At 43.0% G+C, this 21,640-nt stretch overlaps 1 protein-coding gene across 1 annotated transcript in view; it reads right to left on the bottom strand.

Annotated features, from left to right (window-relative positions):
• Nucleotides 1-718: 718 nt before the first annotated feature.
• The window catches only part of CDC73 (cell division cycle 73), a 143,075-nt gene continuing 122,153 nt past the window's right edge, over nucleotides 719-21,640 (bottom strand). Inside the window, exons 11-17 of the mRNA XM_015426430.1 lie at nucleotides 18,957-19,014; nucleotides 8,668-8,703; nucleotides 8,396-8,483; nucleotides 4,999-5,160; nucleotides 4,814-4,914; nucleotides 1,918-2,059; nucleotides 719-1,160 (exon numbers count right to left, since the gene is read on the bottom strand). Coding sequence (XP_015281916.1) covers nucleotides 1,124-1,160; nucleotides 1,918-2,059; nucleotides 4,814-4,914; nucleotides 4,999-5,160; nucleotides 8,396-8,483; nucleotides 8,668-8,703; nucleotides 18,957-19,014 — 624 coding nt within the window. The 3' untranslated portion in view covers nucleotides 719-1,123. The remainder of the gene's footprint in view (nucleotides 1,161-1,917; nucleotides 2,060-4,813; nucleotides 4,915-4,998; nucleotides 5,161-8,395; nucleotides 8,484-8,667; nucleotides 8,704-18,956; nucleotides 19,015-21,640) is intronic.

Here is a 21,640-nt window from a genome sequence, read left to right as displayed (position 1 = left end):
TTCCTGTACCACTGGGGAGTAACAAGGGAAGAAGCCATGGACCACACTGGAGAGATTTATGATTCAGCTGTTCCCTGGGCTAATGTTAACCCTTACAAATGGGTTAATAGCAACCTGGGAACGAGGGGAGAAAAAATGCAGTGTGGACTCCTCCCACATGTTCCAAAGGTGTCTCATGTTACACATCAGCTGGGGAAGGAACAATATTCCCATGGCTCCCATACCACTACGAGAATTTAAGAACACGGTCTATATCAACCAAGATTCAAAGAATTGATTCTATAATTCTACTTTGGAATCTCCATGATAAAAAATAATCCAAGACACCCTCCGATTCTAAGTATATTCTTGTGTATACAGAGTTTCATATATGCCTCAATGTGGGTTATATGCACACACAATTTTAAGTTGATGAATTTTCCACGGAGGATGCTGTTATAGTTCAAAAGTATTCATAATGTTTTTTTTAACAGTTTTGGTAAAGTATCATAAAAAAGTAGTAGTTCTGGATTTTCTTCATCCCTTTTCCAAAGACTGAAAGAATATACAGTACATATACAGGTTGACAATTTGATTAACCTAAAGCAGTCTTCACTTTACTTAGTTCCTATAGTTGTTTAGACTAGAAGGATAATACCAATCACAACAGAATTTTTCATAAGTGAAACAAAACAGAGAACCAAGAACTATGATCAGAAGCGCAGTGGTTTAGAACACCTATATATACACATACACACACATTCATAACCTTCTGTGAAAATCGACCTATGTTCTATTCAGAAGCAACAAAAAAAAAAAGTTGTAAAAATGCTGCCAATTTAACAAAATGGGGGAGAAATGGCTGCTATCAAAATATACAATTTGAATTGCAGGCTAGAAGGCTTACATTATTAAAAAATAAGTTTTAAGCAAAACCCTTTGCTTGTAATGATGACGGGCTGTCAGCCTGTCATTGCAATACAGCGGTCCAACAAGGTCTTATAAAAGATTCAGCGATGGCTCCCTTCTTTATCTGTAAACTGTTCTTGACAAATATGGACAGGGAGAACTCTCTTCTGTAGACCAGAGTAGCTTCCAGATTCCTGAATCCAAGGTTTGAGAAAACAAAATGGCAGTTCCAAACTCAGAATCTCAGGTGTGATTTGTGCTTTACCATGTACCTGCAATATTAAAAAAAAATGACTATAGTTACCAACATGTAAGAACTCTGCTCAGGAATGTGGCATGATCAAGAAACTTTTGCTAGTATTTTCTCTTTCTCTATACAATGGGATATTTCACCATAGCCTCACGACAACAGTAGGATTAACTTGCTAATATATCCCTCCATTAACTACTTTCTGTTGTAAGTTTTCACTATGGAGTAACACTCTGAAATGACAGGCTTACCGATGGGTACAGTCTGCATTAAATGAAAATATGAATACTGCACTTTTGAAACATTTGTTTGCACACGCGAGCCTGATAGCGGCATCAGGCAGGGTGGGGTGTGTGTGTCAAACCTTCCGATTTGCTAAAATGGATTTATATTGTGTATATTATGTAATAATATTTGTATTATGTAGGGGGTCATGTAGTTACAGAATCCAATTAGAGTAAATGCCCATTCATACACCACAGGTCTGCGTTCACAAGCCAGTGGATCTATGGCCAGGCTTCTACAGCCATTCTGTGTGAGTTAAGTGACAGCCCGGGGAGCAGAACACTACATGCATTCTTACATATAGTTTGTAAAGATGGACAATTGCACCAGCAAGTGGGGAACAAACTGCCCTAAATGGCAGAAGGCTTTTTAATCCTGAGCAGCTAGTAGGCAAATTTGACAAGTTATTTTCTGAGTTTTTAAGCTGAGCAATCTCCTTGCAACCTTTATATAAAACGAAAAGTGTAACTTTTTTACTCCAGCTTGATATTTACCTGTCCAATGTCTCCCAGAAACGTAGAAACACTGGTCTGTCCAAGTGCCGTTTGTGGTAACTGAGCTCTAACACTGTTACATCCCATTTCTGGACATTTGGATCTAGACGGACTTCATCGTATTTAAGGTGGAAAGCTTTAACTGCAAGAAAATAAAAAGGAAAATGGTAGTTTACTTGTTATGGTACCCACGACCCATTCTGTAGGATTACGGTTAAGACATACAAGACAAGATATTGAGCCAGCTCACACATGGTGACTCATGTGCGACTCCTTCCTGAGCAAGCAGCAACATCAGTGGCCACTGAACCAGGACAGAGTGGTGTCTCCATTTGTATGAGCTGGCACTTCACTATTCCTATGATGGTGGAAGCACTCAAGCTTCTATTACAGTGAGGACAGGAGTAGTGTTTTATACACCATCCATATGGAAAGATAAATGGAGCCTTTATACAAGACCATCTGTGAGCCTGCTCGTGGTTCTATATATTCCCAAGGCTCCAGAGCTACTGTGGGGTGCTGATGAGAGCTTTGGGGCTAAAGTGATGCAGGTTCAAATTACCAGCCTACAAGACAGTTTACTGTGCGACCTTGCACTGATGATGATCTTGCAGGATACTGTGTCTTAAAGCTGCTGAATATGTGTGTATATGCATGTAGGAAATCATATACATCAGTCTAGAGGAAGGGTGATATAAAAGTCAATACATAGAGAAATATTTTATTGTATGGATGCTGCCTCCTGGTGGACTGTTCATAGTTCTAATCCCTGTATCTGGGGTTTAGGGGAAAGCAGTATGGTTTCTCTCCTTGCCCTGATATTACTGGAGACCATGGAGTTACCATTTACCTGTAGTGGTAATATCTGTATATAGAAAATCACATGAGCTGAATCAATAATACAATTACTGCTCAAGGCCAGTGTCATTCAACATCAGGTGATTTCCTGTATGAAGTCATTTTTGGAGCGGTAAGAGGTGGTGGCTGTTGTTGTCCAATCCTGTATTAGAATGGACTCGAAGCTGCTCAGCATCTTGGGGTGGAGAAGACAGGGAGGGAAATACATTCTCCAGCCCTCAAAATGGGGGGGGGGGTTTAAAATATATTTGGGAGGTTTATTTGGGGGGGGATATTTCAGTCACCTTCCCAATACTCCTGAATGCCAATTAGGAAATATTTGAGCAAGGTTTAATTTATCTTCTGTGTGCCTATTTTACATAGACTTACTTTGGTTAACAGGATTAGCTCTGCAGGGTCAAATAATTTGAAGAAATGAACGCAACCAAACCAAACCATAGCACTGCTGTATTCAGTGGTCCTTCAGAAAGATTTATAGCAACATGAATGTAACCTGGATCAGAAGGCAGTGTAATTGAGTTATGTCGCTACAGAGAATCATGTAAAGTTTTCACAGACCTCACAGTCTTGACTGATGTTGCTGGACATCTATTTAAAAGGTGTTACAATAAACACATCCCTGTTCAGATGTGACATCAGGATAACCTTAGATAGTTTCCCTAATCTCAAATAAGAAAAATATTGGCCTGGTTCACATAAATGTTTGTTTGCTGCAGCAGCTACCGAAAGCTTCTGTTCCACAATGTAATGTGGGAAGGGTGCTCAAACAAATCTCATCTATGCGTCTCTCCTCTCCGGTATTGGAACAGTGCTCATATAGGATACCGCGATGTGTATTAGGCAATCTGGATGAGGACAGATGCAGGTACCAACCATGTGGAAGAGGCTTTTCAGTGGCAGTCCTGCAACAGTAGGTAACCTATGAACTAGAACTTAGGATCAGCATCACAAATCCTCACCTAACCATGTCTTCAGTTTACATACAGCTGAAATGGAACAATTAAACACATGGAAAAGGGAACTGGTATACCAGTTTCCCTAATGGTGGAATTTCTTCCAATCAAAAAATATTTTTTGCATCAACATTATGCTGTATTAAGTACATCAACCTTGTGTTAAGTGCATTATCTAAGTATCAGGGACATTTCCAGCATTTAAGATAAAATACTAATCTCAGAACACGTTGAAGCAACTTTTCCTTTTAAAGGAAGCTTATGAAGTATATCAAGGATATATGCATTTACAAAGAAATCTATGAATGTCAAACAGACCCTTTGAGTTAGAAGCAAAAAGTATTGAACAAGAATCAATCCACTAAAAGTGACCTTCAAGTTCAATAGACTTGCATTAACATGCAATTGCAAGTAGACCTTTAAAATGGCATTCAGATAAAATATTCATGTTGGTTAAAATGCCAAAACACAGAAAAACTTTCCATTCAAATGCCCACTTCCTTGCAGACATCCCTGAAATGAAGGGATAAAAGAGATTATTCTCCACAGAAGCAATTGGTGCAGTGTCCAAAAAAGAAATAAATAATTTTGCAAGAGGTTGAGTGCTGTAGATTGGAAAAAAAAACACAGGATAAAAACACAGGATAAAGACAGTACTATTTTAAGGTTTGTTTGAGTGACACTTTAAAGGATTTTAGCCAGGATAAAGTGATATTGTGAGATAGTCTGATGTGCTCTAGATGCAGTCTAATCTGGGATTTGCATGTTACATTTAGACATTTTCTTAGATTTCACTGCAATCAGCTTTCAACTATTTGTTAAAAAAAAACATTCCATCTACAGTAAGGAACTTTAAATCTTTGTTAATCTCCACTGTGGAAAAGTGGTGGGGTTAACTTTGAACTTCTGTGGCATGTTTGGAGGTCAAGAGGACCTGTAAGGACATTTCTTAATCACATTATATATAAGTTTCTTGTGGCACATTTAAAAGAACCTGGAGAGGAAGAGCTCCTGCAGATCACTCAGAGAAAAAACACGTCAGAGAGAAAACATGTCAGAGAATTAGTGCAAAGGTAAAAGCTTACTTTTTGCAAAAATATCAACAGGTGATCCATCAGGTAGCAACCATGGCCAGCCCTTGAACTGCCAAGCAGGACCCTGCACAAACACAGCTACCACACGGTCCCTAAGTAGAGAGGAGAAAAGCGCTGAACACTCAACATGCTTCTGAATGGGAAGCCATCATCAGCAACAAAGCATCCTCCCTTACCAATCCTGAGCCATAAGTTTCAGAGGTTGATCAACCACACGGTATGGTACAGTAACACTGACGGTAGTTCCACCAGGCTGCATCTGGTCTTTCCTTCTTTGTATTAAAGTTTCATTCTCTCGCTGACAGCCTTGCTTTTTCTTTTCATCGGATGGCACAAACCTTAAAGATGCAAATAAGAGAATCTTGAGAGGACAAAATGGAATAGCCTTTGAAAATATATGGTCCAAATTTTATAAATGGATTGAAGAAAATAATATATGATTCTTACAGACATATAACTGAAACTAGAAGGACAATGAATTACAAGCTTTATTATATGCAGAGAACTTTATATTATAAACTATAAGGTATGAAAAGGGTGTGAAAAAGTAAAAATAATAACTGATTAATGTATGAGGTTAAAAATTAGATACAATATGGATGTAAACTAATCCCCGATTATGTTTGTTTGTCTGTTACAAAATAAAAAAGTTTTTATATATTAAGAAAAGAGAATGAATAGGTTGATACTAACTTATTTGGTTAAGACAAGGTAAACACAGCTATTTCATGATCTAACAATTAGTCAAAAACTAGACTGGCATCATACTGAGGCATTGGAAAACAACACTTCAGGCTAGCTTGAAACATTTCACAGTAATCCTTGAAAATAATTTAGACCATCTAAAACAGCACTGTTCAGAGCAGATATTTTTCTTACTGCTATAACACAGTCACTCCTGCCGCACACCCAGCCCGACCTCCGCTTTCGCCCTGGACGCCAGGGCCTCGCCTTACCGCTGCCTTGCCCTTCCTCCTGTGCGCGGGGAGTCCTGCCGAGGAGCCGGGGTCCAGGGCAACGCTGGCAGTGGCGAGAGACTGGCGGGGTTGGCCGGCTGGCACGGCACTTAAGTAGGCTGCCGAGAGGAGAGGCGCCTCTAGAGGGCGGCTCCTCCCTCCGGCCCCGGAGAAAGCACCGCCGCCGCCCGCTAGCCAGCCAGCCAGCCAGCCGCGTGCGGCACACTCGCCTGCTCGCCCAGCCCTGCTGGGACAGCGTCGTCGTGTGCGGGCCGGCCAGGGACGAACCAGCTGGCCCGGTGGAGTTGCACCCGGGGCTGAGCCGGGCTTTGGCAGAGAGCGTCTCTGTCCTGTTTTCCTCCTCTAAAAACTAGGTGCGTCTTATGGTCAGGTGCGTCTTACAGAGTGAAAAATGGTATATGATTTTCATTATTTTGAACATATCTGACCCTGTGATAACTAAACAGGATTTATGGGCTGGTCCATCCAGTTTGTAGGAAATGTGTTCCAAAACGTTCTGATTTTAGGCAAATGTGGCAGTCTGATCCATTAACAGAGATATTATGGGGGGAAATCTTGCTGGAAACTAACTAATAGAATGGTTTTAAGATATTAAATATTTCTTTAAGCCTTCTAGGGATCTCCTGTTGGCAACTAAAATGCTTACTGCAAACAAGCAAAGTGCTAAAAACTTGAATATCAAATCATCGATGTAACAAACTTGACAATATTCTGTCATACACAGAGCACTGTATGGCGTTTGCTCATTTCTCATTGATGTTATACAGCACACATTGGTCCCAAATACACCGAGTATTAAAGTTTTACTGGTATTTTATTTTTCTTAAAAGTTAGAATGAAAGGGAAAAACACAAGCAAATAATAACAAGCATTATACAGATACCAAACAGAAGCTATACAAGGCCTACGACTCTACTCTGCCAATCAGTATCCGAGACAATATACAATACAAACAAAAGCGAGTGTTAGAAATAAATACAGTTTATTAAATGTCTGCCTTCGAGGATGGAACAGGTTACTGACCCACTCAGGCATGCCATCACTTGGCTGCATCTCTATTGCAAACTGCTATAGGGGGTGGATGACCGGCAATGGAGAGTCTTCTTCTGCTTGCAGTGGAACTTTATTGCTCCTCTTTATACTCTCCCCCATTCCCATTGCCTCCTGTACTTGGGGTTCCAGATTCCTGCTCATGGTGGAAACCAGTCTGTAACCCCAAGCAGAGGAGAGGGAAAAGCTCTAAGGATGCCAACCATATTACAATTTTGCCCCAGTGAATATATGCAAAAAGATTAGTTTAAGATGGTATTTGTAACCTGTTGTAAATAGCCCAGAACCCTGCACACTCGGGGATTGGGTGATCCGGAAATTCAAAATATAAATAAATAAATAGGTCTGGGTCCAGCCAGCTTTCTCATTCAATTCCCTTTCTTACACCAGCCATCGTCCCACATGGCTTTTGTCCATGCCATGATTCCAAACAGCCTTTTTGATATACAAACAAGAATCCTTCCGCCCACTTCACCAGTGGAAAAGCTGCCTGGATCAAACCCATAATGTGGGGGAAAATTTCATTGCTGCATCTACTCTAAATAGATGTGTCTACTGTAAACAGTACTCTGGCATACCTCTGCTTCTACAGACCTCATATGCTACAATTTTAAGATACAATACTAGACCAGGGAATGTACCAACAGGCAATCAGCAGAACCACATGGTCTACTATCTCAAAAGCAGTATAAGAGCTGGAAATGCAGAGAAAACAGCAACCAAGATGATTAAGAAATGTGGAATGCTTTCCTTTCATGGAAATAAACTATTTGGAGGAGAGGGAGATAACAGTATTAGGACATTATGAATGGCACAGAGGAAAGCAATTGAGAATTTTTCTCCTCCCTGGCACAGAATACTAAAACTGTTACCCAGTGAGATTGATTAGCAGTAGATGCAGGACAAGCTGGATATAGTACCTCCCCATACAACGCAACTCTCTTATGCAACAAGGAGTGGTTTAAACATGTAACATCCATGGAGAACATGACTACTAAGAGCTAAATGGAAGCTCTGTGTAGCATGCCTTAGATTACCAGTTGCTGAAAGTTAAACAATGAAGGAAGCCTACTGCCCTTCACACCTTGCAAATGAGCTTTTTAGAATCATCTGGCTGGTCAACTGGATGCCAGGCCAGATGGATCTGGGGCTGTTTTTTTTACCACTCTCACTGAAGTAATTTTGCACTGAATATCTCCTGCATGCGAGTCTGCATCTGAAGTCTGTGGTGGATAAGTACATGCAGGAGAGACACTTCCCCCAAATTTAAAATTGAAAAATGAGAAGTAGCTTAGTCTACTCAGTAGGAGGACCCTTTGAATGCAGCAAGACTGCTAAATCACTGAAACAGTATGGGCTATGGAGGCATTTCACAAAAAGGTATTATGAATCCATTGTGAATGTTCAATCGGCCCTTTTTCACTGCCCCTCCCTGCATATCCACAAAACTATGGATACAGTGTTCTGGAATGTTACCACTGCATCAATCATTCTCCACATCTGAAGAAACAGCCTTTTATGAAGTGTATTTCAGTCACCTACTTACTTCAGATCCTGCAGAAGATCTTTCGCATTAAGCATAGTTATTAAAGAGGTGGTAGCTGCTGGAATAATGATTATGGGCGTTCGAGATCCTGTAGAGAGACAGAGGTTTTTGTTTTTTTAAAAAACCCCCCACAAGTAACAGATGCAATTTTAACAAAACACAATAATCATTATCATTATTTCCTTGTAAAAGAATGTAGAAATGTAAATCCTCTGTTTGGATTCACAACATAAAACATTAAATTTAGAAATATGAATTTACTAACAACTCACCTTTTTTCTGGTTTGGAGGAGGCCTTGCTTGGGAGACTGAAAAACAAACAAACACCACAATCTATTTCCATCTGGTATAAAATAATGGACAAGAAATAAACCACAAAATTTTTGGTACTAGTTTTCTCCTGATCAAAATAACTAGGTGGCTTTAGTCAAGCCACTCATTTTCGGCCTCACTTCTACCCCAATCTGCCATAAGCGAGTAATAACTTCCAGTGAGTAAGGCGATTCATGCAAGGCTGCTTTGAAAGCTCATTTCTTCTCTATTTTCCTTACACAGCCAATGTATTGATCAGAGGCTGAACAGAGTATACGGAGAAAAGCACCTGGGTAATGAGAGCTCTTAATCAGTCCAGCGCTAAGTGCCTCTGACATGGTTCCTATTGTTGCTCCCGCTCTCACCTTGCAGCTCTCCCGCCACTGCAAAGGCAGTCCTCTGGTGCTTCCAGTTCACTGAAAGTCACTTGGTCCTGCTTGAGCAACAGGACCGTGCTCTGCAGCAGAGGACCCCCTAAACAGTAGGTGAAGAGCTGGGCAAGCAAAAGCAGGGCACAGGATCCAAGTCCCATGGAGAAACTAGATGAAACTCTTCCCTCTTGTTCTGCTTGCTATAGCTTCATTCATTTATTTAGTTTGATTTGTACCTCGCCCTCCTCGCTGCAGCAGGCTCAGGGTGGCTTACATAAATTGCAACAAGTAAATAACAGATAAAAACATCAATATAAATATCCCCATAAAACACAGCATAATTACTAAAACCATATAATGATGGCGGTGCACAGTAGCAGTAAACATATAGATTACAGTCAGCAAATGATTTTTTTCTGCTGTCAGGCTCAGGCTGGATGGTGGTATTGGGCACAGGGTCTTAGAATATTAGGTGCGGTTCCTTACCCAAAGTCTTGGTAGAAGAGCTCCATTTTACAGGCCCTGCGGAACTGTAAGAGGTCCCGTAGGGCCCTGATTCTCTTCTGAGAGCTCATTCCAACAGGTTGGAGCCACCACTGAAAAGGCTCTGGCCCTAGTTGATGTCAGCCTGGTGTCCTTGGGGCCAGGGAGGGCCAAGCGATTTTGAGACCCTGATCGTAGTGCTCTCTGGGGAACATGTGGGGAAAGACGCTCCCACAGGTAGGTAGGTCCCTGACCATAAAGGGCTTTAAAGGTAAGCACCAGCACCTTGAAGCGAATTCGGTAGTCAGTGCAGTGCTTTTAGAGGAGGCTGGATGTGCTCCCGCATGGGGAGGCCCAGCAACAGCCTGGCTGCCGCATTTTGCACCAAGAACCTCTTTCCACTTTTCTTGTATGAGCAGCGGCCTGCTGATGGAAGAGGAAGAAAAGACCAATTTTGCCCTTTCCTCCTCCTGATTTACATAGCTGTTACTCCACATGTGTCCTACAACCCCTGGAAAAAAACTTTCCCAGTGTCAGAAATGGCTGTTGGGAGGAGGGGAATGGTGGGGAAATCAGGGATCCTTGCATGGACTTCACACACTCCTTGCACTGTATTCAACCCTCTGTAGCAAAGAAAATATGTTTTGCGTATACTTTATTCTAATGTGACCATTTCTGAATTGGCTTGGATCCAAATGGAATGGAGTTAATGGAAGGGATATTTGCTGATTCTCACCTCCTTTCCCCCTGCTCAGCCCCCCCCCCCCACTTCTTCTGAAGGTTGGAGTACTGTTGAAAATAACAAAGAATCTAGATGGGTTGCTTAATTCGAAGGGGACAGTCCACACCATTATCATGTTCTTATACAAACCAAAAACCTTGTACAAGAGCAGGGGAGATTTCTACTGATTTCCTCCCTTCCCAATACACCTTCCCCCAGGCTACAGTATTCCTATGGTCTCTCAGCTTGGAGACTCCCATTTGTGATAAATTTAGATTCTTTATTTTCCTTGCTGCACTGCTTGAACAGTCTTTTGCATTGTAGAAACTTGTGACATTTGAGTAATGGATGTAAATTTCTTTATGGGGGGTTTAATTGAGTTCTCATTGTCATGGTCTGTAGGGCAAAAAAACATAATTCACAGTCTGCATAAAGGGTTTTAACGACTAATCCCAAGCATGTTTTCTCAAAAGTGAATCCCACTAAAATGGGATCTACAACCTGGTAAATGTGCTCAGCATGTAGCCACAGGCTTAGCTATGAATATTATGCCACTGTCCACTGGAAGCACTGAAGAATATTGTCCTGTTACTGGAATGTGGTAACTCATAATAAATTCCTCTACAAAATATTGACATTGCTTCAGCAGAGACTTATTCACATCCTCAGGAATATCGAAAGGTTATATATTCAGAATTCTTAACCAAAACAAGCTGCTCTTGTGTATATGTAGGAAGTCCCAGAGTATATGCTGTATGCTCCTAACTCAGACTCAGTTAGGACAATGCAGACTGAAGTAAATTCTGAACTTGAGCTTTATCTCCGTGATATATCTATAAACAAATAAAGCAAGACATCTTAGTTGGTGTGAACTGCTTCTGGCTAGGAGAGACAATTTAACATCTATATCCACCCCCTTGCCCAGATTGCCTTGAGGCATGGGCTAGGCTGTCACCAGTATGCTGATGACATCCAGCTCTATCTGTTGTTGGGCGGCCGCTGACTCTAGTCCGGAAGACTCTAGTCCGGAAGGTGTTGCAGGCCGTGGCTGGCTGGCTTAGACTGAGCTGACTGAAATTGAATCCAACGAAGATGGAGGTCCTGTGCCTGAGTCGGGGTGGCCCTGGGTTAGGGATCCTTTCGGAATGGTCTGGCTGAGATGTCAGGAAGGATCCCACACTTCTATCGTTTCGCAACACATGGAAAACAAATATTCAGGAGGACAGGCATTTTTATCAAGAAAACAGAGCTGTTGTTTAATGGAATGGTTCAGGGGAGCGCTCTTATTGCAGCCTATTTATTGTATGTATAACCTTGGTTTTGCTGCCTCGTCTTCTACTTTTGTAATCCATTTGCCACATTGTTTACAGTATGTCATATGTTAATGTGTACTTTTTCTCTGCATCATCTTCTGATTTTGTGGTCCTAGACCGACCACATTGCTCACTGGATAACTTACACTGTCTGATTTCATTTTTAAAAATATTTTATGATCTGCCTTGAGAAAGGTGGGCTGTAAATAAATTATGTCTTTGTACCTCCAGAAGGGAAGGACAACCGCGATACAGGCTAGCCTTTTCCCACAGAAGGCCTGTACAGGCCTTTCAGTTAATGTGTGTGAAATCACATCTGGCAGTATGACCCATATGCAACGGTTTATCCAGATGTATTTCTGCTCTTGCTATTTCTACTCTTTTCATATCATTGCCTGTCAGTTCCAAACACATTCTTATTCTCAACAGCCCTAGTGAGATAAATATGACAGGCAGTATGACCTTTCTAAGCACAGGCACACAACTGCAAAGATAACAAAAGCAGAAAAGAATCCCAATACCATGCCACTCTAACATTTAACATTCAATCTTTAGTGATCTCTTTTAGATAGATTTTTTCTGCCTATGTAAGATTTATTTTACACTTGCTAAACTGATGGGACAAAATTATTTAGCAAGGCTCATGGGACATGGAAACAATGACTTTCCATTGTAACTATGAAAAGATACTCCTGTTAATAGTGTAATTTAGAACGTCTGAAGAGTATATACTTTCAGGGGGGTTGGTGTGGAAGAAAGATCAGGAGCTGACACATGAGTCACAGAAATCAGCTTAATACACATCCAGACCCTTCTCTCCCTTCCTTCACAGAACTACAGTCCCAAAGATTCCCGGAAAGAAGAAAAAACAGGTTGCTACCTGTAACTAATGACCTTTGAGTGGTCATCTGTGCAGTACCACACATGGGTTGGGCACCTGCGCATGACCTCGATCGGACAGTGTTCCAGAGCTTGCCTCAGAAGACTTTTTGGCAGGCTCTCTTCCCGCCCTGGGGAGCAGGCACGCAGTGCGTATGCCTGGAGTGGGGGAGAGAGCTGCTTCCCACTCAGTTCCTTCGACCGCTACCAGTAAGTCCCATCAACTAAGGTAAGTGATCAGGAGATGCCAGCAGTGGGGAAGGCTGGGTGGGACTGTGGTACTGCACAGATGATCACTCGAAGATCATCAGTTACAGGTAAGCAACCTGTTTATCTTCGCCGTGGTCTCTGTTAACGAGCTGAACCAGTTGGAGGAGGGAGCTGGCAGCTGCAAGAAAGAACAAACAGAGGACATAGTATTATCATTTCAATTGATAGGTCCTACCTGAAGAAGCCAAAGACTCATGGGAAAAGAGATTGCAGCACTGCCTGGCCAAAAGCAGCATCCTGTTGAGCACAAACATCTAGCGCATAATGGGAGACGAAGGTCGAAGCTGAGGACCATGTGGCAGCAGCACAGACATCTTCCAACAGAACACGAGCCAGAAAGGCAGTCGAAGTCGACACCGCTCTCGTTGAGTGAACGTTAATGCAGGTAGGTATGGGTTGACGTGCTAGCTCATAGCAGAGGGCTATGGTCGAGATCACCCATTTTGATAGCCTTTCCAATGATATTGCCTCACCCCTACATGGGGATGTGTATGCAACAAAAATCCTTTAAAACTTTCTAAAGGGTTGTGTGTGATGAAGATAAAAGGAGAGAGCTCTCTGGACGTCAAGGCTGTGTAAAGCCCTTTGAGGTGCGTCAGCAGGGTTCGGAAAGAAAGTAGGCAGGACGGAAGACTAAGAGAGATGAAAGGCAGAGACTACCTTGTGTATGGAGGATCTGCGTGGAGGTCGGCAAGTTCCCCCACCTGGCGAGCTGTCGTAATAGCAACCAGAAACGCCGTTTTCCACGAGAGGAGAGAAGATCTACCAAAGTCACGGGCTTGAACGGTTTAGCCATCAATTGGGTCAAGACCAGAGACAGACTCCAGAATGGTACTAGTGGCTTCTGAGGTGGACAAAGGTGAAGGAGACCTCTGAGAAAGGATTTCGTGAGGCAGTGGGAGAACACTGTAGTCCCTTGTATCAAAGCGTGATTTGCTGAGATAGCAGCAAGGTGTACTTTCAGAGAACAGTATGCAAGACCTGAATTCAAGGACATGATGTAGGAGAAAATATCCATTAAAGAGGCTTGGTAAGGATTGAAGGAGTGTTGCAAGGCGTAGGATTGAAACCTCTTCCATTTCACTCGATAGGTGTTGTGGCTGGACGTTTTTCAAGCATTAAGTAACACTTCTGGCACCGCAGGGGGGAAAATTATTGCAGGATCCTTCAAGCTGTGAGCTTGAAAAAAGCCGGGTTGTGGTGGAGGATCTGGCCTTGATATCGAGAAAGGAGATCCAACGTGCGAGGTAGGTTGAGAAATTGACCTCTGGAGAGGCGCAGGAGGTGAGGGAACCACAGTTGGCGAGGCCACCAGGGAGTGATGAGGATGCAGGAGGTGGCATCTGCTACAATTTTTGAAGGACCCTGGAGATGAGAGGGAACAGAGGAAAAAATAAAACAGGGTTCCTGTCCATGTGTGAAGGAATGCATCTCCAAGATATCAGGCAGATGGTGGACCCTGAGCAAAAAATAGAGGGCACTGAACATTCTCTGAGGTAGCAAAGCTATCTATGGTCAGGTGACTGAACTCGAGGAAGACTGGCCGAAGATACCGACGATGGAGAGACCATTTGTTGTCGTGGGGAGCAGAGCGACTGAGCAGATCAGCATCGACGTTCTGAACCCTGGGGATGTGTATGGCCGATATTGAGACTGAATGTCGAAGACACCAATTTCAAAGGTGCAGGGCCGCGTGACAGAGACGAACAGAGGCTGTGCCACCCTGTTTGTTTGTGTAAAAGACGGTGGTGATGTTTTCAGAGGCGACCTGGACAACCTTGCCAGCCAACAGAGGGAGAAATGAGATCAGGGCTCGAAGAACAGCACAAAGCTCCAAGGCACTGATATGGAGCATCCTCTCTTAAGGAGTTCAAGTTCCCCTTGCAGATAAACAGATCTCCGGAGGTCGATGCCGAAATGGCATGCCAGAGAGGAAGTGGTGCAGGAGAGACCACCACGTCAGGGTGCCGAGTACTTGAGATGGAATCGAGAGTATGGTGTGCCAGTGACATCTCTGGGGATTGAAACTTCGCAGGAATAGTGTTGAAGAGGGCGCATACTGAGCCTGGCATGTCTGACTACAAACACTGTGGAGGCACAGTATCCGAGAAGCCTCATGATTGAATGGGCTGACTGTTGAGGGCATTGCTGGAAGGCTGACACTAGAGATATTATGTCCTTGGCCCTGGATTCCGGGAGGAAGCCGCCTCTGTGATGGTATCGAGGCAGGTTCCTAGGAATTGCAGAACCTGAACAGGTTGAAGGGCTGATTTTGCCAGGTCGAGTTGAGATTTCGTTGAAACCACAAGAAGCCAATCGTTGATATAGGGATAAAGAACGATCCCTCGACGATGCAGTTCTGCAGCGACTAGGGCCATAATCTTCATGAACACCCGGGGGCTGTGCAGAGACCGAAGGGAAGAACCCTGTACTGGTAATAAGTGGTTCCAATGGCAAAGTGGAGAAAATGTCGATGTTGAGGTCGGATGGAACCATGAAAATAAGCGTCCTGGAGGTCAATCGATGCTAGCCACCCTGACTTTGGAGGAAGGGGAAGGATGGATTGCAGGGTGACCATTCAAAACTTCTTGCAATGAACAAAACAATTGAGATCTCTAACATCCATAATGGCCTGTACACAGCCATCCCTTTTTGGGACTGTGAAATATTTGGAGTAGAAGCCTAGAGTTTGTTGCACCTCCATAATGACTCCGATGGCCCCTTTGCTAAGAAGTGTGACTACTTCGAGACAACGCAATGGATCAGGGGTGTGACAACGAAGTGTTGGAGGGTCAGGGGCGAAATGAACTCTATGATGTACCCGACCCGTATGATGGTTAGGACCAATGTTCCCTCTAAGGTGTACAGTCTCGTGAGCAGAAATTTTACCCTGTGAGCCAAAAGTGGTCCTAGCGTTAAAACTGCAAAGCACCAGAAGCCACCAGATCGCCTCTAGCAGGCTGCTGAGCCTGGCTCCCCCCCCACCTTTTCCAACTAACTTTGCAGGCTTAAGGGCACAGAGAGTCACTTTGCAAAGCACCAGAAGCCACCAGATAGCCTCTAGCAGGCTGCTGAGCCCGGCTCCCCCCACCTTTTCCAACTAACTTTGCAGGCTTAAGGGCACAGAGAGTCACTTTGCAAAGCACCAGAAGCCACCAGATCGCCTCTAGCACGCTGCTGAGCCTGGCTCCCCCCCCCCTTTCCCAACTAACATTGCAGGCTTAAGTGCATATGTGAGTCACTTTGCAAAGCACCAGAAGCCACCAGATCGCCTCTAGCAGGCTGCTGAGCCCGGTCCCCCCCCCACCTTTTCCAACTAACTTGCAGGCTTAAGTGCACAGAGAGTCACTTTGCAAAGCACCAGAAGCCACCAGATTCCCTCTAGCACGCTGCTGAGCCTGGCTCCCCACCCCAAGACAAAACAAACAACCAGGCAGCTAACCTCAGGAAGGGTAAAAGCTGGGCAACAGAGCACTCCTCCTTCTGGGCCAGGGTATCTCCAAGAGCACGAGGGAGAGGACTGCCGGGGAGGGTAGCAGCGCCCCCTTTCACAGGGCAAGCAAACTGCAGCTGAGGGGAGGCGGGGCCAGCCCAGATTAGAAAACACAAAGCATACTGCTGTGTTTCTGTGCTGCCTGAGCAAATGGATACGTGGTGCATGGCCACTGGGAAGGGAACCTCTCGCCCCTGCGCTGTGGTAACAATTGCTGCGCTGACCACGGGAAATTGGTGTGCCAGCGCAGCTTGGCGCAGCTTAAAGGGAACCTAGGTTAGGACCCAAGTATTGGTGGTAATCTCTTCCCAAGTTGGAAGGAAGGGGAAGAGTCGGGTCTCAACAGGAGGGGTGAAAGAAGGTGATGACAGGCGACTGAAGTGGTCAAACAGACTGTTTAGGCTGTGGAGGCTTCCTGGGCACTTGTTGCTTTGGCTTTTGAGAGATCTGTCAATAATCATAGGGTCTGCACTTCCATTGCAAAGTAGCAGCAGGGGAAGGCTGGCGTTTGTTATAGTAGGGCTTCCATTGGCAATACCGGGGGCGTTGTGGAGTCAAAGTGGAAATTTCTAGGTTTCTAGCTTTTTTCCTACTGTCATCTACAGCCTTCAAAGTTTCATCTGTCGTGGAATGAAAAAGGTCTTCACCATCGAAGGGCAAATCCTTAATTTTAAATGTATTTGTAAGCCATGCATGTCGGCGAAGGGCAACAGAAGAAGCCAGGACCTTGGAGGAACAAGTGACAGCGTGTTGGATTTAATTTATTTGCTGTTTGGATATAGTACATATCTGAGAAAGAGCAGCAGATAGTGTGGTTCTGCATTCGTCTGGCACGGTATTGAGGACTGGACGAACAGCCGTTGCAACGCTGAAGGCATATGCAGGAAGGTAGGAGAGATAAGTATCAATACGAATATTCATAGCAGCTACTGAGTAGGTCTTCTTTGCTATAGAGTCAATCTTGTGGCCTTCCCTGTCTGGAGGGACCGATTGTCTAGGTTGCTTTGATTTTGAGGAAGAATGAATTATCATTGAATTTGGTGAAGGATGATTAAATAGAAACTTTCCAGAGGACTCTTGGATTTTATAGATGGCATCATATCTCTTTGGTACCAGAGGTATCGAAGTGGGGTGATCCCATGACTCCTTTAGAAAAGGAACGTGCACTGGGAACAACGGCAGGATTGTTGACGGTGGCAAGTCTGCCTGGACCAACTTGTGCATGACGTCGGTCACTGCTGGAGTATCTGTGGTACCCTGCACTTGGAGGGCAGTCGCCATTCTAGTTATAAGCTCTAAATAGGCTTCAGGTCCTTCAGTTGGCGAGACAAAACCCGAACGAGGGCCATCATCCTCAATCAAAATAATATTGAGGTCAAGATCACCATAGATGGAGCGGTCAGACACCGAATTCGGATACGGTGATCTAATATGCTGAGACACATCTGGAGGCATGTTGACATCAACAGGAGAACAGTACCGAGGTTTTGATGGAGAACGCTTCAGAGCGTCCGCTGATGTCGAGGCATCCGGTGGCTGGTCAATGAAATTCCCCCAAACAAATTAGACAGAGGTTGTGGCCATCGTTAGAGGAGAGCTTAGCTGGGCAACGGCGACATGATTTAAAAAATAGGGTGTGGCCTATGCAAACATCTTCCTGACCAAGGGGGAGGGGAAGGAGGGGGGAAAGGACTAAAAAAGAGAAGAAAAATAGTAAAGTTTTTTTTAACTTTTAGAATAATAAGAAAAAGAACAAAGAAATAGTTGAAGAAAAAACCTGAAAGAGAAACTCAGCTAAGGCAAGTTGAAGAGCGAGCGCTGGAGAGGTGTGAACGCGAGGGCGGTCGAAGAAGAACTGAGTGGGAGGCGGCTCTCCCCCCCGCTCCAGGCATGCACACTGTGTGCCTGCTCCCCAGGGTGGGAAGAGAGCTCACCAAAAAAGTCTTCTGAGGCAAGCTCTGGAACATTCTCTGATCGAGGTTGTGCGCAGGTGTCCAACCCATGTGTGGGACTGCATAAAGACCACGACGAAGATTTACTATTACACTAGTTTATATGTCTACAGTATAGACATGCTCTTCCATACACTCTATCAAGTTTACTGATTCATCAAGCATAATTAGGTGCACACTTTCTGTTAAATGAAAATGTCTAATAACTGCACAGGGAAAATCAGTTTTCAGACCTTGTGCATACTGGATTCAACTGCTTATATCCTATGACTATGTTCAAATAATGCAGCTGTGGAAATGTATCTTCTCCACCTTTTACCCCCAACATCCTCCTGCAACACCCAAATGAGGCACCAGTGGAGACTGTGGGGCCCCGCAAGGACTAAAAGGCACCAGGCATGGAGGAATGCAAAGAGGAAAAAGAATCTTCTGTTCACATAAGGGCATGATGGGGCAATTTTGTTCGATTTCCACTCCTCACTTTGCCCCCCCCCCGAATGAATGGCTTTTTGTCCCAAGGAACCTCAGGACCCTGATAATGCCTTTTCAGAGTTTGCAGAAGGCTACTGTGGGTGGAGAAAGGAAAGGGAGATTCAACTCCATGGGGACCTTCTGCTCAGGCGACTATACGATCCAAACCAGCAGGACTTTGAATCATGGTTTTATACTCTGAAGATATAATTTTTAAAATTATCTTAAATTGTTCCTAACACACAGTGTGGGTTTTAGTCTAATGGAGAAAATAATGGCTAAAATGCAGTTTTTACCTGGCCTCGTCACCGGCTGCGCTGCTGGGGTCTGAGTCTTCCGTGCCGAAGCTCCTTCCTTAAGAAAGAACAATGATAAACTTTATTTTCACATGGGCTTTATTGATGTATAATATATGCATTATAAATGAACACTACAGCAACGGCATGCCAATAATTCAACACTACAAATCCAGAGGAACAACTGTCTTTTTCTTTTAAAAACAGTAACCGAACACCATTTTATAAACTATGGAAAGCAAGCTAACTAAAAGCATTTCTGTAATGACTGAAATCTTAGTACAGCTTTGTGAACAATTATACATTTACATACAAGAAAGTTTCAGGTTGGTAGGCGTGTTGGTCTGAAGCAGCAGAACAAAGTTTGAGTCCAGCGGCACCTTTAAGACCAGCAAAGTTTAATTCTGGGTGTAAGCTTTGGGATGCTCAGCATCCCAAAATTATGGTTACATTAAGCTCCAATGTTGACATATTTATTTCCTTTAGGGTTTTTCTCCCAGAATTGAACCCAAACAAATGGTAACCATATAAATTAAGCTTATTATCCCTGTTTGATCCTTGAATCTGCAAAACATCTTCATTATGCTGTATGATAATTTATTGCTCACCCTCTACCAATATGTATGGACTGGTAATTTCCTATATGCAATGGTTAAGGAAATTCTGTTTCATTGTATCTGAAGAAGTGTGCTTACTGGACTCAAACTTTGTTATACAAGAAAGTGTTCACTCATGGGTCTTCAACAGTAACTTGTGGCCAAAAAGCCAGTGAGGTTTCCTTGCCTGGAGGGAATTCTGAGTTCTCATATGCGACCAGCTGAGTAGATATTTACCAGTCTAATTTACTAAATAAAGCTGCATTATTAAGAATTTTTACAAGAATACAAATCATGGCTCTTTGAAGCAAAGAATAAGCCATTTCTGCTTACTGAAAAATGTCTTCACAAGCCAAAATTAACTATCATAATGTAAAAAAAGCAAATGATTCCTGCTATAATAAACCCATGAAATGCCAATGGATAGATAAATATTGCTAATGCCAATTCAGGTACCTGTTCTTATGCAGATAATCAGTTGCCAACTGTCAGAATAATCTTTTAACCCATGTGAACCCAGCACATTATTTTAAAATTGGTTATGGGAAAGAAAGTGAATGTCAAACAAGGAGGTACCATTTTAATGGCACCAAAGTTGGATAACACCACACAGATAGTTGGAAAAGAATAAAATTCCTGCCATAACAGGGTGTACATGGTATTTTTTTCCTGGAGAGATAATTTGTGTACATTCATCACTTGACTCTGGCTAAAGTCACACCATACTGACATGATTATGTGCGTTTAGAAGCAACACATCAGATGGTTTCCAAATGAACATGACCCATTTTAATGGCATGTTTCTTAATTAAATTAACTTATCTACAGAAAGGCAAAATGAAGCCACTGGTTCTTTAACGACTTATCATCAAGTAACAACAGCTGCTATGCAACTTCTCTTCCTTTCACCACAGCTGTGCATGGCAGTTTGAGCAGGAAAAGTCCCACTGAACTAAACCCAAACCGAACAGCAGCAGTGCTTAGTGGATTATATCTGTGATTTAATAAGTAGCTTTTGACAATGGCTACTGCTAAACCAAATCTGAATTAAATGTTCTCTCATGACAATTAAAATCCCATATGGCTCTTTGAAGCAATTCAGTATTGTAGACAAAGATACAACATGGGCCATCTCTCATTTGTCCAGCTCATAAAGATTAAAATTTAGTTAAATATCTCCCTACTGAACTGTAGTAAAATATGCCTGATTAATTACATATGGTGAATAATCATTGCTTGGCATACAACCATCAACTTCTTCAACATGTGGATGAAAGTATCCGGTCTCCTTTCTCTGTATCCTGGTCTGCATTTCTCTGCAATGGCAGCACTATAGATTTTAGCCCCTTTAAAGCAAAAGATTTAGTCCCATATTTCTGTTGTCTGTCTGTCACAAAATGGTAATTCACACAGTCTGCTGGAATGCTAGTTACAAATCTTTATTTCAAATAAACAAGGTGTGTCAATGGCCTACCAAAGTAGCATTTTAATGTCTTTCATTGTGATTAATGTTTTGTGCAGTTCTTACTATGGAAATGAGCGGGCCATGCTGAATAAACAGGAGGACCATGCTTAGCTATAACATTCTACCACCTTCTTTCAGAGACGTTGTAAGAACCTGTCTTTGGAAGGGAATGGGTCTATGACTATAAAACAGAAAACTATTAGATTAGAAGTTATCTAATAAATAAAAATCTGAACCCAGAAGACATCTAAAAGTTAAACTTTGTGAGCATCATTCATGCTTTCACAGCCTCATGAGTATATGAGACTGCCCTGCTGTTAAGCTGCAGCTGGTCTAGAACATCACAGCCCTTTCTGATAGTAGTACACTGCCAAGAACACATTGCACCATAGCTTCAACTACTTGCAATGTATCCCTGCTTGCTTCTGAATGTAATGATTGCTTAGCTACATAAAACCCTGAATTATTTGAGTCCAGAAACCTCCTTCCCATAACCCTCTGCCATTTTAGCCAAGAAAGTCTCCTTGACAGTACCAATTGCATGTCTACTCCATAGAAAAGATGCTTGCATTTTTTATTGTTGTATGCCAGTTTGAGCCCCCACTGAGGAGAAAAATGTGTTG

Source organism: Gekko japonicus, unplaced genomic scaffold (assembly GCF_001447785.1).
Source record: "Gekko japonicus isolate JY-2015 unplaced genomic scaffold, Gekko_japonicus_V1.1 scaffold930, whole genome shotgun sequence".
Lineage (NCBI taxonomy): Eukaryota > Metazoa > Chordata > Lepidosauria > Squamata > Gekkonidae > Gekko > Gekko japonicus.
This window is presented reverse-complemented; position numbering and strand designations above follow the sequence as displayed.